The sequence below is a fragment of the Hyperolius riggenbachi genome, chromosome 6 (genome assembly GCF_040937935.1).
Source record: "Hyperolius riggenbachi isolate aHypRig1 chromosome 6, aHypRig1.pri, whole genome shotgun sequence".
In the NCBI taxonomy this organism is placed as follows: domain Eukaryota; kingdom Metazoa; phylum Chordata; class Amphibia; order Anura; family Hyperoliidae; genus Hyperolius; species Hyperolius riggenbachi.
This window is the reverse complement of record NC_090651.1, coordinates 34278774-34299671: the sequence shown is the minus strand read 5'-3', so window position 1 is coordinate 34299671 and position 20898 is coordinate 34278774. Positions and strand designations below refer to the sequence as shown.

At 44.3% G+C, this 20898-nt stretch overlaps 1 protein-coding gene across 1 annotated transcript in view; it reads right to left on the bottom strand.

Annotated features, from left to right (window-relative positions):
- The window catches only part of DDAH1 (dimethylarginine dimethylaminohydrolase 1), a 146584-nt gene extending 126663 nt beyond the window's left edge, over positions 1 to 19921 (bottom strand). The window contains exon 1 of the mRNA XM_068239112.1: positions 19490 to 19921. Within this exon, the coding sequence (XP_068095213.1) occupies positions 19490 to 19789 (300 nt within the window). The 5' untranslated portion in view covers positions 19790 to 19921. The remainder of the gene's footprint in view (positions 1 to 19489) is intronic.
- Between the last annotated feature and the right edge of the window lie 977 nt (positions 19922 to 20898).

Below are 20898 nucleotides of genomic sequence, written 5' to 3'. Positions count from 1 at the left end.
ACACACTACAAGATACAAGAGGTCCTGTCACACCTGCACACATCTGCACACACTACAAGATACAAGAGGCCCTGTCACACCTACACACATCTGTACACACTACAAGATGCAAGAGGCCCTGTCACCCCTACACACATCTGTACACACTACAAGATACAAGAGGCCCTGTCACCCCTACACACATCTGTACACACTACAAGATACAAGAGGCCCTGTCACCCCTACACACATCTGTACACACTACAAGATACAAGAGGTCCTGTCACCCCTACACACATCTGTACACACTACAAGATACAAGAGGTCCTGTCACCCCTACACACATCTGTACACACTACAAGATACAAGAGGCCCTGTCACATCTACACACATCTGTACACACTACAAGATACAAGAGGCCCTGTCACACCTACACACATCTGTACACACTACAAGATACAAGAGGCCCTGTCACATCTACACACATCTGTACACACTACAAGATACAAGAGGCCCTGTCACACCTACACACATCTGTACACACTACAAGATACAAGAGGTCCTGTCACCCCTACACACATCTGTACACACTACAAGATACAAGAGGCCCTGTCACCCCTACACACATCTGTACACACTACAAGATACAAGAGGCCCTGTCACATCTACACACATCTGTACACCCTACAAGATACAAGAGGCCCTGTCACACCTACACACATCTGTACACACTACAAGATACAAGAGGCCCTGTCACCCCTACACACATCTGTACACACTACAAGATGCAAGAGGTCCTGTCACACCTACACACATCTGTACACACTACAAGATGCAAGAGGTCCTGTCACCCCTACACACATCTGTACACACTACAAGATACAAGAGGTCCTGTCACCCCTACACACATCTGCACACACTACAAGATACAAGAGGTCCTGTCACCCCTACACACATCTGTACACACTACAAGATACAAGAGGTCCTGTCACCCCTACACACATCTGTACACACTACAAGATACAAGAGGTCCTGTCACCCCTACACACATCTGTGCACACTACAAGATACAAGAGGTCCTGTCACCCCTACACACATCTGTACACACTACAAGATACAAGAGGTCCTGTCACCCCTACACACATCTGTACACACTACAAGATACAAGAGGCCCTGTCACATCTACACACATCTGTACACACTACAAGATACAAGAGGCCCTGTCACCCCTACACACATCTGTACACACTACAAGATACAAGAGGTCCTGTCACTCCTACACACATCTGTACACACTACAAGATACAAGAGGCCCTGTCACCCCCTACACACATCTGTACACACTACAAGATACAAGAGGCCCTGTCACATCTACACACATCTGTACACACTACAAGATACAAGAGGCCCTGTCACCCCTACACACATCTGTACACACTACAAGATACAAGAGGCCCTGTCACCCCTACACACATCTGTACACACTACAAGATACAAGAGGCCCTGTCACATCTACACACATCTGTACACACTACAAGATACAAGAGGCCCTGTCACCCCTACACACATCTGTACACACTACAAGATACAAGAGGCCCTGTCACACCTACACACATCTGTACACACTACAAGATACAAGAGGCCCTGTCACATCTACACACATCTGTACACACTACAAGATACAAGAGGTCCTGTCACCCCTACACACATCTGTACACACTACAAGATACAAGAGGACCTGTCACACCTACACACATCTGTACACACTACAAGATACAAGAGGCCCTGTCACACCTACACACATCTGTACACACTACAAGATACAAGAGGCCCTGTCACATCTACACACATCTGTACACACTACAAGATACAAGGAGGCCCTGTCACCCCTACACACATCTGTACACACTACAAGATACAAGAGGTCCTGTCACCCCTACACACATCTGTACACACTACAAGATACAAGAGGCCCTGTCACCCCTACACACATCTGTACACACTACAAGATACAAGAGGACCTGTCACACCTACACACATCTGCACACACTACAAGATACAAGAGGTCCTGTCACCCCTACACACATCTGTACACACTACAAGATACAAGAGGCCCTGTCACACCTACACACATCTGTACACACTACAAGATACAAGAGGTCCTGTCACCCCTACACACATCTGTACACACTACAAGATACAAGAGGCCCTGTCACCCCTACACACATCTGTACACACTACAAGATACAAGAGGCCCTGTCACACCTACACACATCTGTACACACTACAAGATACAAGAGGTCCTGTCACCCCTACACACATCTGTACACACTACAAGATACAAGAGGCCCTGTCACCCCTACACACATCTGTACACACTACAAGATACAAGAGGCCCTGTCACACCTGCACACACTACAAGATACAAGAGGCCCTGTCACCCCTACACACATCTGTACACACTACAAGATACAATAGGTCCTGTCACATCTACACACATCTGTACACACTACAAGATACAAGAGGTCCTGTCACCCCTACACACATCTGTACACTCTACAAGATACAAGAGGTCCTGTCACCCCTACACACATCTGTACACACTACAAGATACAAGAGGCCCTGTCACCCCTACACACATCTGTACACACTACAAGATACAAGAGGCCCTGTCACCCCTACACACATCTGTACACACTACAAGATACAAGAGGCCCTGTCACCCCTACACACATCTGTACACACTACAAGATACAAGAGGCCCTGTCACATCTACACACATCTGCACACACTACAAGATACAAGAGGCCCTGTCACACCTACACACATCTGTACACACTACAAGATACAAGAGGCCCTGTCACACCTGCACACATCTGCACACACTACAAGATACAAGAGGCCCTGTCACCCCTACACACATCTGTACACACTACAAGATACAAGAGGCCCTGTCACCCCTACACACATCTGCACACACTACAAGATACAAGAGGCCCTGTCACACCTGCACACACTACAGGATGCAAGAGGCCCTGTCACACCTGCACACATCTGTACACACTACAAGATACAAGAGGCCCTGTCACACCTACACACATCTGTACACACTACAAGATACAAGAGGTCCTGTCACACCTACACACATCTGCACACACTACAAGATACAAGAGGTCCTGTCACCCCTACACACATCTGTACACACTACAAGATACAAGAGGCCCTGTCACCCCTACACACATCTGTACACACTACAAGATACAAGAGGCCCTGTCACCCCTACACACATCTGTACACACTACAAGATACAAGAGGCCCTGTCACATTTACACACATCTGTACACACTACAAGATACAAGAGGCTCTGTCACACCTGCACACATCTGTACACACTACAAGATACAAGAGGCCCTGTCACACCTACACACATCTGTACACACTACAAGATACAAGAGGCCCTGTCACATCTACACACATCTGTACACACTACAAGATACAAGAGGCCCTGCCACATCTACACACATCTGTACACACTACAAGATACAAGAGGCCCTGTCACATCTACCCACATCTGTACACACTACAAGATACAAGAGGTCCTGTCACCCCTACACACATCTGTACACACTACAAGATACAAGAGGACCTGTCACACCTACACACATCTGCACACACTACAAGATACAAGAGGTCCTGTCACCCCTACACACATCTGTACACACTACAAGATACAAGAGGCCCTGTCACACCTACACACATCTGTACACACTACAAGATACAAGAGGTCCTGTCACCCCTACACACATCTGTACACACTACAAGATACAAGAGGCCCTGTCACCCCTACACACATCTGTACACACTACAAGATACAAGAGGCCCTGTCACACCTGCACACATCTGCACACACTACAAGATACAAGAGGCCCTGTCACCCCTACACACATCTGTACACACTACAAGATACAAGAGGCCCTGTCACATCTACACACATCTGCACACACTACAAGATACAAGAGGCCCTGTCACACCTACACACATCTGTACACACTACAAGATACAAGAGACCCTGTCACACCTGCACACATCTGCACACACTACAAGATACAAGAGGCCCTGTCACCCCTACACACATCTGTACACACTACAAGATACAAGAGGCCCTGTCACACCTGCACACATCTGTACACCCTACAAGATACAAGAGGCCCTGTCACCCCTACACACATCTGCACACACTACAAGATACAAGAGGCCCTGTCACACCTGCACACATCTGTACACACTACAAGATACAAGAGGCCCTGTCACACCTACACACATCTGCACACACTACAAGATACAAGAGGCCCTGTCACACCTGCACACACTACAAGATACAAGAGGCCCTGTCACCCCTACACACATCTGTACACACTACAAGATACAAGAGGCCCTGTCACCCCTACACACATCTGTACACACTACAAGATACAAGAGGCCCTGTCACATCTACACACATCTGTACACACTACAAGATACAAGAGGCTCTGTCACACCTGCACACATCTGTACACACTACAAGATACAAGAGGCCCTGTCACCCCTACACACATCTGTACACACTACAAGATACAAGAGGCCCTGTCACATCTACACACATCTGTACACACTACAAGATACAAGAGGCCCTGTCACCCCTACACACATCTGTACACACTACAAGATACAAGAGGCCCTGTCACACCTGCACACATCTGTACACACTACAAGATACAAGAGGCCCTGTCACACCTACACACATCTGTACACACTACAAGATACAAGAGGCCCTGTCACCCCTACACACATCTGTACACGCTACAAGATACAAGAGGCCCTGTCACCCCTACACACATCTGTACACACTACAAGATACAAGAGGCCCTGTCACACCTGCACACATCTGTACACACTACAAGATACAAGAGGCCCTGTCACACCTACACACATCTGCACACACTACAAGATACAAGAGGCCCTGTCACATCTACACACATCTGTACACACTACAAGATACAAGAGGTCCTGTCACCCCTACACACATCTGTACACGCTACAAGATACAAGAAGGTCCTGTCACCCCCACACACATCTGTACACGCTACAAGATACAAGAGGCCCTGTCACCCCTACACACATCTGTACACACTACAAGATACAAGAGGCCCTGTCACCCCTACACACATCTGTACACACTACAAGATACAAGAGGCCCTGTCACACCTACACACATCTGTGCACACTACAAGATACAAGAGGCCCTGTCACACCTGCACACATCTGTACACACTACAAGATACAAGAGGTCCTGTCACCCCTACACACATCTGTACACACTACAAGATACAAGAGGCTCTGTCACACCTACACACATCTGCACACACTACAAGATACAAGAGGCCCTGTCACCCCTACACACATCTGTACACCCTACAAGATACAAGAGGCCCTGTCACACCTACACACATCTGTACACACTACAAGATACAAGAGGTCCTGTCACTCCTACACACATCTGTACACACTACAAGATACAAGAGGTCCTGTCACCCCTACACACATCTGTACACACTACAAGATACAAGGAGGTCCTGTCACCCCTACACACATCTGTACACACTACAAGATACAAGAGGCTCTGTCACACCTGCACACATCTGTACACCCTACAAGATACAAGAGGCCCTGTCACCCCTACACACATCTGTACACACTACAAGATACAAGAGGCCCTGTCACACCTACACACATCTGCACACACTACAAGATACAAGAGGCCCTGTCACATCTACACACATCTGTACACACTACAAGATACAAGAGGTCCTGTCACCCCTACACACATCTGTACACACTACAAGATACAAGAGGCCCTGTCACCCCTACACACATCTGTACACCCTACAAGATACAAGAGGCCCTGTCACACCTGCACACATCTGTACACACTACAAGATACAAGAGGCCCTGTCACACCTACACACATCTGCACACACTACAAGATACAAGAGGCTCTGTCACACCTGCACACATCTGTACACACTACAAGATACAAGAGGCTCTGTCACACCTGCACACATCTGCACACACTACAAGATGCAAGAGGTCCTGTCACACCTGCACACATCTGTACACACTACAAGATGCAAGAGGACCTGTCACACCTGCACACATCTGTACACACTACAAGAGGCCCTGTCACACCTGCACACACTACAGGATGCAAGAGGCCCTGTCACACTAACACACACACTACCATCTCATACACCACCACACATCTGTGCACACTACAAGAGGTCCTGTCACCCCTACACACATCTGTACACACTACAAGATACAAGAGGTCCTGTCACACCTCCAGACAGAAGAGGTCCTGTCACACCTACACACACCACCACATACACAATCCTGCCTTGACTGAGCCTTTCACCGTTTGGCTATTGTAAAATGTTTCTCCTTCCCAATTTACACTGTTACTTTTATCACAGGTGGTGACATTTTTCCTGTTGGTAGGTGGATCACTGTGGGATGTGTTTGTTTAAAGAGAACCTGTATATATAAAGGAAAAAAAAACCTCTGGGGCATACTTACCTCAGAGCGGGAAGTCTCAGGGTCCCAATGAGGCTTCCCCATCCTCTGAAGCTTCGGGGAATCCAGCGCTGGCTCCTCTGAAACCTCCCCCGACAAGCTTGACAAGTAGAGATTTATTTACCTCTCCGCGATCCTAGTGGTTCTTCGTTCGGGTGAGGCGGAAATCGCTGGGCCCAGTCGTATCCGCTCCACTGCGCAGGTGTAAAGGACTCACGCCTGTGCGGTAGAGCAGATCCATTCGGATTTGGCTATTTCCGCCTCAACCCAAACAGATAGCCTCTAGTGCGCCTGCGCAGGATCGCAGGGAGGTAAATATTTACCTCACCGCGGTTCAGGAGGCTGCAGCAGGAGATCGTCGGGACACTGGAGGACTAGGAAAGCCTCGTTAGGATCCAGAGCTTCCCCCTCCTGAGGTAAGTATCCCCCAGAGGGATTTTTTTCAAGTTACAGATCCTCTTTAGGGCCCTTTTCCACTAGCAGTCGCTAGCGTTCACGCTGAACGCTAGCGATTGGTGAATCGCAAAAGTCAGGAAACCTCCGGCGATTGCGTTCACGATTTTGCTATGCACTGTACTGCATAGCAAAATCGCGGCAAAGATCGCACCGCGGCGCGATCGCGTTTGACAAAAAAAACTAATCGCGGTAGTGGAAATACCCTACCGCGATTCCTATGTTATTTAGCAAACCCTAGCGATTGTAAAATCGCTAGCGGTTTGCGATTTTTCGATTTAGCTAGCGCAAGCGCGCTAGTGGAAAAGGGCCCTTAATGTGTGTTCCAAAGTGAACAGAAATAACACCTGGTCTTCCAGAGGACACAGGAAGAAAAATTCTGCATAATAAACAGCCTAAGCTACCCATAACTGAGAAGGTGGTGCTACATACAGCTATATATAGGAAGAGTTTCTAATGCTGAATCCAGGATTGTTAAAGTGTCACTGAAGTGAAAAAAAAACATTTATGATATAATGAATTGCTTGTGTAGTACGGGTAATTACTAGAACATTAGTAGCAAAGAAAATAGTCTCATATTTTTATTTTCAGTTATATAGTTTGTTTGTTTTTTTATAACACTATCATTCTCTAATATTTGCAGTTTACACACAACTCAGCATTCTAAATGATTTTACAGAGCAGGCCAGTGAACTTTTGAACTTTCCTCTGCAGGAAAACAAAATACAGTGACTGACACTTGAGATAACAAGCTTCAGAAGACAGAGCTCTCTGCCACTTTGAGGAGAGTGACTCATTTGCATAGATAACAACTGGAGTTTCTTAACTCTTCCAGTACTGGAAACAATAATAGACTCATAACTCTGCTGCTAATGTTTTATTTCTTAAGGGGCCCATACACTTTTCAATTTCAACCATAGATCGATCAATTGATTCTATGGAAACGATCGATCAGAAATCGATACTATGAAAACTATCGATCGATTTGCGGCCGATTTCAATCAATTTGATCTATTTGACAGGATGGAAAATCTAGATCGGCCCATAGAATTGCATTGGATCTAAAGGGGCCCATAAACTGGTTGATTTCAGCCATTGATCGATTCTATCCAATCTATTGATCGATTTGCGGCCGATTTCTATAGATTTGATCTATCTGACAGGATGGAAAATCTAGGTAGATCGGCTGCTGGCAGCAGATCGATGGCCCATAGAGTTGCATTGGATCTAATGGTCCAATAATGCATTTAGATCGATTGGAAATCTGTTCCTAGTATGAGGCACACATCAGATTCCTGTCAGATTCGACTTGACAGGCATCTGCCAGAAATCTATCTGATGGCTGAATCTGCTGCAAATCTATAAGTGTATGGCCACCTTCAGCTGAACTACACATACAAATCATTATATAATAAGTTTATTTTCGCTTTAGATTCCCTTTAACATAAAAGTGGGAATTATCACTATTTAGTATTTATAGAGCGATGACATCTTCCGCAGCACTTTACAGAGTACATAATCATGTCACCAACTGTCCATCAGAGGAGCTTACAATCTAATCCCTACCATAGTTATATGTCCCTCATAGTCTAGAGCCAAATATGTTTTTGGCATGTGGGAGGAAACCCACGCAGACAACATACAAACTCCATGCAGACATACAAACTCCATGCAGACAACATACAAACTCCATGCAGACAACATACAAACTCCATGCAGACAGTGTCCTGGCTTCGATTCGAAACAGGGACCCAGCGCTGCAAGGCGAAAGCGCTATTCACTACTCTGCCCGGACTGCTGGCAGGTGGATCACTGTGGAATGTTTGTTTAAAGAACCTCTGTCACAAAAATCTTAAAATTTGAAATATATGTAAACATATGAAATTAAGAAGTACGTTTCTTTCTGAGTAAAATGAGCCATACATTACTTTCCTCCTATGTTGCTTTTACTTACAGTAGGTAGTAGAAATCTGACAGAACCGACAGGTTTTGGACTAGCCCATCTCCTCATGGGGGGTTCACAGAGATTTCTTTATTTTCAAAATGCACTTAGTGAATGGCAGTTCTTGCCAAAAAAGTGTACGGTGAGCAGGGAGGCTGGCCAGCATCTTTATATAAATCTTTTTCAGGGAGTGTCTTTATAAAGAATAAAGGCCATGCTGAGAATCCCCTATGGAGAAATGGACTAGCCCAAAACCTGTCGGTAATGTGAGATTTCTACTACTTACTGTAAGTGACCGCAACATAGGAGAGAAGTAATTTATGGCTCATTTTACTCTGGAAGAAACATACTTATTTGTATGTGTTTTAAATGTTAAGATTTTCGTGACAGTTCCTCTGTAATGTATATTGAATAATTGACTTCACTCTACTATTTGTTACTACGGTGCCTCTAAGTTTGGGGGGGGGGGGGTGTTACCCCTTGCCTTAAGGCACACTTGTAGTGAGAGGGACACGGAGGCTGACATCTTCACTGGCTGTTGCGCCATCCCTTTTTTTTCTGAATGGCCGTTGATCGAGTTTTCTGGGTCAACCGGCTGCAAGTTTGTTTTAGATTTGTGACTTGTACGCTGCTGAGGATATAAGATCTCCATGACAACCCTGGAACTGGCATTTTTTTTTTTTTTTTTTAACAAAGAAAAAGATGGTAATGGGTTTCCTTTAATTTTCCTCCTCCGTGTGCAATTTCTGCATCTCCACCTCCTTCCCAGCAGTTTCATCAGAGCGACTGCGAGTCTTAAAGCAGAATGTGTGCAGCACTGCTAATTGCTGGTAATAACAGCTTCCCTGTGCCAGCTTCCACTGACGTAACGGCTGATGGGCACGCCATGAATATTCATGAGAACGCTGCAAAAGAATTATCCATGCGTGAGAGAGCATGCCATCCTCACAGATGTAGCAGTGTCTGGGCTTCGCGAAGTGCACCGGTCATGTACTGTTTACCGAAAGCATACATAAAGCATACACGTCAAACTCCACCCCCAAGCCTAATCTGGATCGCAGAGCCATCAGATTTGGCCCCGAGGGGTTTCCCCTCTTTGCATTATGTTTGGCCCAGTCTACACCACCAGAGAAGTTATATTGGAGGTGAAGCCCAAGATCATCAAGGAAACAATATGGTGGAGGGAGGGGACAAGCCCTAGACACCAGGGAACTGTATAGAAGAGGGAAGGGGGTTCCACTAGACACCAGGGAACTGTATAGGGGAGGGAGGGGTGTCACGAGACACCAAAGAACTTTATAGGGGAGGGGGGCCACTAGACACGAAAAAACTGTATAGGGGATGGGGACCACTAGACACTGCATAGGGGAGAAAGGACCTCTAAACTCTGGGAAACTGCACAGGGGAGGGGGACCACTAGACACCAGGGAACTGTATGGGGAGGAGAGCCACTAGACACCAGGGAACTGTAGAGGGGAGGGAGAACCATTAGACACCAGGGAACTGTATAGGAGAGGGACCTCCTTTGCTGCTTGCAGAACCTCCAATGAAATCTGACAAGAAGCTGTCGAATTGAAGCTCTGGGACGCTCTGCTCTTCATGCAGGAGCCCGGCCGCACTGCGTGAGTATGGTCGAGCCTGCGCTCGTGCGTGAAGAGAAACGTGGCCGGGAACTTCCAGAGGGTCCCAGCAAGCGGTGGTAGAGGAAGGCATATGAAGCCTCTCAAACTCAATCACATGAGGGGCCAAAATCGAAATCCGTGGTGTGCGGCCACTTGAGCGCGCCCTTAGTGGCTGCAGCTCTCGAGCACTTTGAGTCCGACAGGAGAAAAGCGCTATACAAATGTTAGGAGGATTATCGTATATACTCGCATATAAGCTGGCCCGCGTATAAGCCGAGGTACCCACTTTCCACTCAGAAACCAGGAAAAAAAAAGTGATTGACTCGTGTATAAGCTCCCTCCCCAGTATAGCTCAATCCACAGTAGCCAGATGTGCCCCAAGCATGATACAGCTGTGTCTCAAGACACCACTAGATGGCGTCATGGATATGAGACACAGCACTTGCCACGCAGGAAGAATCCCCGATCATTGCACCATTTTTAGAGCAGGTGCAGAGACGAGCAACTATATTGATAGGAGGGATGAAAGGTCTCACTTACCAAGAAAGGTTAGATAAACTGGGTTTATTTAGTCTAGAGAAAAGACGCCTTAGAGGGGATCTAATTAATATGTATAAATACATCAGAGGGCAATATAATAGCTTGGCGGATGAGCTTTTTGTCCCTAGGCCTTCTCAAAGGACTAGAGGACATGATCTGCGCATGGAGGAAAAACGTTTTAGCCATTTATTTAGGAAAGGGTTCTTTACAGTAAGAGTGGTTAAGATGTGGAATGCATTGCCACAGGAAGTAGTTATGGCAAATGCTATATCTGCATTTAAAGGGGGCTTAGATACTTTCCTTGCGTTGAAAGACACCCATGGCTATAATAACTAGGTAATGCCCAGTGGTGTTGATCCAGGGATTTTATCTGACTGCCATCTGGAGTCGGGAAGGAACTTTTTACACTTTTGGGGCTAATTGGACCATGCCTTGTAAGGGTTTTTTGCCTTCCCCTGGATCAACAGGGATATGTGAGGGAGCAGGCTGATTTTGTACTTTTCTGGTTGAATTTGATGGATGTATGTCTTTTTTCAACCCAAATAACTATGTCATTATGTGTGCACCGCTGACACATTGCTAGCACGCTCCACTCCACAAGCCAGGGGATGCAGGTAGTCTTCAGCAGCACATGCTGCACACCATGTTGCAGGGGATGAGGAGCACGGACACAGCAGGGAGCCAGCTGGCAAGAGATCACTAGTGCACAATCCTTAAGCTCCTCTGCTAGTAACAAAACTGGCTCAACCATCCGTTCTGCTCCAATAACTTGCATATAAGCCGAGGAGGTACATTTTCAGCACATTTTTTGTGCTGAAAAATTAGGCTTATACGCGAGTATATAAGGTATTACAAGACTTTACGCACAGCACCCAATAAGACTTAACTTTACTGCACTTACATTATGTGATTACGTGATAGCGTTATGCGATTGTTTGCTATAATGCTGGGTACACACTATGAGATTTTCTAGCAGATTCACTATCAGATCGATTATTTCCAACACATCGATCGTTTTCCGATTGATTTCCGACTGTTTTCGGTTCGCTCCTATCGGAAATCGATCGGAAATCAGATCGGACATGTTAGAAATAATCGATCTGACAGTAAATCTGCCAGAAAATCTCATAGGGCTTGATTCACAAAAGGGTGCTAACTTAGTTAGCACGCCTAAAAGCCCCTTAGCACGCTTAAAGCCCTTTAAGACGCGCAAGGTTTAGCGCTGCGCGGTGTGCGCAAAACGTCGCATCGGGTGCGCTCAAAACGTTGCACCGGGTGCGCCTAAAAACATCGCACGGTGACGTTTTGATCGCACCCGTTGCGACATTTCGCGCACACCACTAAACTTTGCGCGCGATGAATAAAAACTTTGGGCGTGCTACCGGAGTTAGCACCCTTTTGTGAACAAAAAACAACATTTTGTGAGGAAAATGCTATGAGGCAGTATGGAGATTTTCAGATGACACCCCATTGTTCTATCAAATAATTTTTCAGATGAGCAGATTTCTCAGACTGAGGGCTGTTGCACACTGCAAGAGCTTTCCTGAGTGCTTTTGATTTTAAAAGCTCATGCTCATGCTCATGTTATCCTATGAGTGTGTTCACACTGGAGCTATGTGATTTAGAAAAAATCCCCCATAGAATTGCATTAGCCAGAGATTTTAAAATCTCTAGTGTTTGAAAAGCTCTTGTGGCGTGCACCAGCCCTGAGGTTTTTTTCACACCTGAAATCGAAATCGCTCACGCCAGCGATTTTCAATTTTTTGGGCGTTTTTTTCCGCCTCCTGGCGCTCCACTGCGCACTACGATTTTTCAGAAAGTGCTTTCTGAGAGCTTTTCAAGAGCAGTTCGATTTTTCTTTTCCTGTCAGTCAGGAAGTGAACTCTTTCACCCGGAAATGAATAAATACAATGTATTTATTCATCAAAGCGCTGGGGAAATCGCTATACAACGCGCTTTTTCAAGCACTTTGCGGTTTTCCTATACCTTCAGCAAAAACGCTCAGAAAATGGTACAGGAAGCGCTTTGCTGAGCGGAACTGAAATGAACCACTCAGATGTGAACACTCTCATAGGGAATCATTGCACAAGCGCTCTTAGGGCGATTTTCAAAATCGCCGGCGCTTAAAAAGAAACCTTGACCAAGAATTGAACTCCATGCCAATCAGTAGCGGATGCCCCCTTTCCCATGAGAAATATTTTCCTTTTCACAAACGGATCATCAGGGGGCTCTGTATGGCTGATATTGTGGTGAAACCCCTCCCACAGGACATTAGTGAGGACCATGGTCCTGGCAGTTTCCTGTCTGTAAACCTCACTGCATTGTGGGAAAAATAGCTGTTTACAGCTGTTTCCAACTGCCAAAAAAAGCAAGCAGCATCTCCTTCCACTGACATCACCTGCCAGCAGCAAAAATGTCACCATGTGATAAATGTCAGAATGTAAATCAGGGATTTAAAAGCTTTTACAATGGGCAAACACTGACTAAATCATTTATACATAATTATTGTAAAAATGAAGCACTTTTTTTATTACATTATTTTCACTGGAGTTCCTCTTTTAAAAAATTCGAAAATGCCCTAAGGGGCTTGATTCACTAAACCGTGATAACTCATATCACGGCCGTTTTTGCTCGCATTTTCGCGTTTGCACGCGATCGTGAATTATCAAGCAAAATCTCGAACTCCTGAACTGCAAATAACTGAGGATCCTAGGCACACAGGTCATAAAAGTCTTTGGAAAAACAAAGATCATCTGCAGATAATGGCCTCAATTCACTAAGCTTATCTCCTGTCTTTAATAACGTTTCTAGAGTTGTTACCATGGTGATGAGGCATGTAGTATTCAGGAAACATTTTACCTCAGGCAAGCCTAACGTTAACTCTTCTGTCTTTAAGTTAACTCTCCAATCCTTAAAATAACTCCAGAGTTAAAGACAGGCTGTTAATTAACTGCGTGTGAAAATAACTACAGAGGAGGTAAATTAACTACAGAGGAGGTAACTTAAGGAATGAAGAGATAAGATAACTCTCTCACTGTGTGGAGGTAAGTTTTCTCGGTACTTATCCGTTAGCCGGGCGCATCCGGCAGGTGGCGCTGTTGATGTTAATTCCAATCATAATTACTTCACGTAAACCTGTGAATGTAAACGCCGGATGCGCCCGGCTTAAACAGATCAAGCCGCCGGCTTGCTTCATGAGTGTCTCGCTCTCCTCCCCCTCTTGCCCTCTCTCGTATGAGCCTTGGAGAGGGGACATGCGTGTCCCTTCAGAGTCGTTCGTCGCGGCATTGCGACGAACGACTCTTGGGGGACACGCATGTCCCCTCCCCAGTGTTCTATAGGAGAGAGGGCAAGAGGGGGAGAAGAGCGAGACACGAAGCAAGCCGGCGGCTTGATCTGTTTAAGCCGGGTGCATCCGGCGGTTTACATTCACAGGTTTACGTGAAGTAATTATGATTGGAATTAACATCAACAGCGCCACCTGCCGGATGCGCCCGGCTAACGGATAAGTACCGTTTTCTCTTGCTTTATTATCTCCAGCATGATCTTAGTGAATTGAGGCCAATCTTAATAAAAAAAAAAAAAAAAAAAAAGTTTACAAAAGACCTTCAAATATAGCAACGAAAGATGTTTGTCTCAAATCCATCCTGTCAGATCTGATCTGCAGACGGTTATACGTTAAACAAGATGTACATGAGATCTCCAGATACGTTTGCGAGCACAGCGCATGCGTGAAAAACAAGGGTGTAAACAGAGTACAAAAGCATTTTTGGGGTCTTTTACATGAACTGATATGTTGCATGTGTTCAGCATCCTAAAGCGGACCTGAACTCAGAACTTTCCCTCTGCTCTTAAAGATAAGCAACAGCATAATAACCTTTAAAGAAAAACATTTATTTGCTACAGCTGATACACATCCTGCAATAAATCTGCAGTGTGCCTACTTTCTGCTTTCATGGGAGCAGACATAGGGCTAACATCCTGTGTTTAAAAATGAGCTGCTCTGCCAATGCAGCCGGCTGAACACAGCTGAGAGATCAAATGACACTTGTGATAAGTCACAAATGAGGGGGAATTGAGACAGGCTAAACTCTATAAATACACATAGGGTGTATTCCTCCATGTTTCCCTTCTGTTGGGTGCAAGAGTTCAGCTCCACAGGTATCACAACTATTGTTGCTATGTATATATATATATATATATATATATATATATATATATATATATATATAATATATACAGAGGCATAACAATAGACCTTGCAAGGGATGCAGCCACAGGGGGGCCCAGAGGCCACAGGGGACCCTGTCCTGAGAGACTGACAACTAAGGGCTCTCTGCACAATTGTTCTAATCACTGCATCTGGTCAGCAGGGGTGTAACTTTCACCCCTGTGACTCCTCCCATCACAGGAGGCCCAGAGGCTTTGTGAGCCCCTCCTCCTTCTCCCCAACTGCAAGTGCAGCCAATTACCAAAGAAACTTCCCCATTCGCTCACAAAAACCGTGTGCAGGTGTGTAATTTTGTCCTGCTTCCAGACACTGCTTCACAGTATGTAGGTAGAAAAAAACAGTCTTGTAAAAGTAATACGTGTTAACAATATCTTCACAGTAGAACACTCTCTGCTGCCATTCGTCATCTCCCGATCACGTGGGATTCAGGGACCAAATGCTATCATTTTTGCAGGGGGGCCCTGTCAAGTCTAGTTACGCCCCTGTATATATATATATATATATATATATATATATATATATATATATATATATATATATATATATATATATATATATAGTATATATATATATATATATATATATATATATATATATATATATACACACAGTATATGGGCTTGATTCACAAAGCGGTGCTAACTTACTTAGCACGTCTAAAGTCTTTTAGTGCTGACTAGGGTGCTAAGTAGGTTAGCACCGGATTTCTCAATCAGATCGCGCGCTAACTTTGCGCGCACAAAGTTTAGCGCGCGCAAAGTCCTATGCGCGCTAAGTCCCATAGGTTTTAATGGGCATTTTGCGCGAAGCGCCCTGCGCTCTGTGCAGTACGCGCGTAAAGTTTTGCGCACATAAAGTTTTACGCGCGAAAAGCTCGTTTAGACGTGCTAAGGGGGTTTTCACAGGCGTGCTAACAGTTAGCACCACTTTGTGAATCAAGCCCTATAAGTATATATATATATATATATATATATATATATATATATATATATATATGTATATATATATGTATATATATATATATATATATATATATATATATTATATATATAGTATATATATATATATATATATATATATATAGTATATATATATATATATATATATATATATATGCTTGCAACCTTATCAGACCACAGTAAGCGTAGGCTGGTCATATATACCAGTATGGATAGACAGGTGTTGGCGTTCAAAGTCCAACCACTACACGAACATAAAAGTCGGTTGGTTAGTAAATATCCTTTACATCAAGGGCTTGGAAGATATTTACCAACCAAGTGACTTTTATGTTCATGCAGTGGTTGGACTTTGGTTATTAACTGTTTGAGCGCCAACACCTCTTAATGCATGCTGGTATTTTTTTCATTTTATTTCAGGTGTAGTGAACCAAATCATCTAAATCCGCAGTGTTTGAATTAGGGCTGGTGCACACCAAGAGCTCTTCTGAGCGCTTTTAAAAACGCCAGCGCTTTAAAAAGCACTTGGCTAATGTTTTTGAATGGAATAGATCACACCAGAGCGATGTGATTTTCTCCCAAATGCAAACGCGGGTCCTGCAGTATTTCTGCGCTTTTCTGAGGCGATTCAGCCTCAATGTTAAGTACAGGAAAGTGGACAATTGCTCTGAAAAACTCTAGATCAGAGCGATTTTCTAAGCATTTTTGTTACAGAAGCTGTTCAGTTACAGCTCTACTGTAACAGAAAATAATAAAACACTACTCCAAAACGCTCCTAAAAAATTTGCTAGGCACAATTAGAAAATCGCTGGTCACATGCTTAAAATCACTCTGAAAAATCACTTGTAAAAGCGCTGAGTGTTTGCGATTAAACTAGCGCTTTTAGGTGTGCAATGGCCCTTATAGAGGGGCGCAATATGCTATTTATTCATACATTTTTATGGTCAAATAGAAGCTTTGATTTATCCACTTTATTGGATAACTTTTATCACATTTGCCAGAGATCTATTGCCCCTAGTAGACCTGATCAATCAATGTGCCTCCATTTATCGATTGAAAAGGTAATCAAGCATGTTGTAAAATCTCTAAGGTGGTAAAGTTTATGACTACTACTTGAGTGATTTTTGATTGACCGCTTCCTGTTCTAGGCTGTTATCTTCCCATGGGTGGCTAGCATTAAGCCTGGCACACACTTTCAATTTTGATTGGACAATCACTGAACAGTTTTAACCCCTCCATGTAGTATAAGGTTGAACAGATATTGAATACTATGAGCAGATTGTGTAGGTAGATCCTCATACTACATGGAGATATTAAAATTGGTCGGCGGTTGGTCAATCAAAATTGAAAGTGTGTACCAGGCTTCAGTGAACTAGCAGTTCTGGGAACGCAGCCCTGCATTGGCACCTCCAGGTAGACTATGTATTTATGTAAACCAACACAGCCATTATGTTTTATGACCCTCACATTAACTCATTAAAGGAAAACTGAAGCAAGAGCTACATGGAAGCTGTCATAGTTATTTTCTTTTAAACAATCCCAGTTGCCTGGTGTCCTGCTGATTTCCTTGGCTGCAGTAGTGTATGAATCACACCAGACACACAAGCATGCAGCTAATCCAGTCAGACTTCAGTCAGACCAGATTTCATCTGCATGCTGGTTCAGGGTCTGTACTTGTTCAGGGTCTGTGGCTAAACATTTTAGCAGCAGAGGATCAGCAGGACAGCCAGGCAACTGGTATTGCTTAAATGCCCTCTGTCATAAAAATATTAACATTTAAAATACATGTAAACATATACAAATAAGAAGTAGGTTTCTTCCAGAGTAAAATGAGCCATAAATTACTTTTCTCCTATGTTGCTGTCACTTACACAGTAAGTAGTAGAAATCTGACATTACCGACAGGTTTTGGACTAGTCCTTCTTCTCATAGGGGGGTTCTCAGGGTTTTCTTTATTTTTAAAAGCACTTAGTGAATGGCAGTTGCTCCGTCCAACTGCCAAAAAACTGTGCAGCAAGCAGGGAGGCTGGCCAGCATCTTTGTAAATCTTTTTCAAGGGATGTCTTTATAAAGAATAAAGGCTATGCTGAGAATCCCCTATGAAGAGATGGACTAGGCCAAAACCTGTCGGTAATGTCAGATTTCTACTACCTACTGTAAGTGACAGCAAGATAGGAGAGAAGTAATCTACCTCTCATTTTACTCAGGAAGGAATGTACTTCTTATTTGTATGTGTTTTAAATTTTAAGATTTTCACGACAGTTTCTCTTTAAATTAAATATGTCAGCCTCCATTTCCCTCTCACTTCAGGTCCCCTTTCAGTTCCCAGCTGGCTTTACTAGGATCATATACGACCCAAAGTAGATCTGCAGTTCCATACACACAGTAGACTATGATCATTGAAAACCAGCGATCCCCAACAGTAAGTGAAGACCGAACAGTATCAGCCTACATTTCAATTCAGCGACAGCACAACAACGGTACGGCGTCCGGGTCATTAGTGGGAATCGTGAAAAATGAGGAAGTGCGAATTTCAGTGCACATATTTTTAATGGACTGAACCACTTAACGCGGCCACCAACGGTCCAATTTCTAGCGAAAAATTGTTTGAGCGATTAGATAATTCTGATTGGATGTGATCGGATTGGTTGTAAATAATCTCCGTTGATTATGTGTGTGTGGTTTTAGTTTTTTTTACTCCTTTTGTAGAGAAAGTCACCAGAGATGCCACAACTAAAAATCTTTCTCATCAGCAAAATTCTCTTCACAGAAAGAATCGTTCACTTCCGTTCGTAATAACATCAAATCTTGTCATTGATTGGTTAAAATTAGATCATTACGATCATAACCAATCAATAGCTTGCGATTACGTCCGATTACAGATAAAAAGATTGATAGGCAAATCTTTTAACCAGTAATGGCTCCAATTGATGTATTACGATATTTCACTTCCAATCAGAATGATCTGATCGCTCAAAAAAAATTGTCGCTACAAATTGAACTGTTAGTGGCCATTAACAGCAATTATCGTCTGAATTAACTGATCTGCCAGGATGAATCTGTCTACACAGATGATAATCGATGGCTTTTACTGTCATTTCTTTTTTAAAAGATTATTATTGATACAAAACTACAGACAGCGATTTAAGGTACTTGCCTCCTTCCTTCGGCTAGGAGCCCCCGGTCTGGTGATCAGCGCCGTCCCCCCACAAACGACCGCGGCATCTTCCACGAATGGGGCGTCCGGTAAGCTCTCCTCAGCCGACAGCTCCACCACATGCAGGCCCAGCTGATCCCGGAGAACCCCAATATATCCATCATGCTGCCTCCTGGCCAGCTCCAAGTCCACCGTGCTGTCACTCTCGGTCCTCAGAGCCTCCAGGCACAGAGAGTCTGGTATGGCCCGCACTATGGCATGTGTGGATCTCCCCAATGCTGATGCAATCAGTCCAGCCATAGCTCCAAGTAATGGCTACAGAAATTCCCACACTGATCCAGGGAGGAGGGTGGCCTGGGCTTTCTTCGCTTTTTGCTGAGGACTAGGCATGCAAGGAGTACTGAGGGAACGTGATTACGTGATTGGATTATTTACATTCTCTATGACTGACAGGTCATGGAGCGCCCTGATTGGTGGGTTCTTTCCTTTCAGCACTCCAGTGTGGAATTCCCACCTTCTATGGGCTGACACTGCTTGCTGTAAAGATAGCTGTGTGCTGAATCTGATCAGTAATGGGTATGGATGAAAGCAGAAGGCTGACAGAACAGTGACACCTTCTATTGCATAGCGCTGCGCAAGGGAAAAATTGTTTGTAATTCCAGAATTGAAAAGAAATGTAAAAAAACTGTATGGTGTGTGTGGCCACCTTAACCACTTGACCACTGAGGGGTTTTTAACCCCTTGAGGACCAGAGCAATTTTCACCTGTCAGCGCTCCTCCCATTCTTTCGCCAATAACTTAATCACTACTAATCACAATTAAATGATCTAGATCTTTTTTTTTTCGACACCAATTAGGCTTTCTTTGGGTGATACATTATGCCAAGAATTATTTTACTCTTAATGCATTTTAATTGGAATAATAAGAAAACAAAATGAAAAAAATCATTATTTCCCAGTTTTTGGCCATTATAGTGTTAAAATAAAACATTCTACTGTGGATAAAAGCCACACATTTTATTTGGCCATTTGTCCCGGCTATTGCAACGTTTAAAAAAATTCCCTAGTACAATGTATGGCGCCAATATTTTATTTGGAAATAAAGGTGCATTTTTTTCAGTTTTGCGTCCATCGCAAAACTGAAAAAATGCAATATACCCTCTGTCACAAGCCCCCTAGTGGCCGGACCGCACAATGCCTTCCAATCAGTTTCAGCACACAGACCATGCAATCTGTGGTCGCAATCGGTGCGCAGAAACCGCTGAGATTTTGGCAGCAGACCGACTAAAAGGGAGCCTGTGAGTTACAGTAATACAACTTACACACTATTTCAGGGTATAACTGCCACCACCTCTGTTCTAATGGGACAGAGGAACCCACTGACTGGCTGACTCTAGACCTGCAAATAGA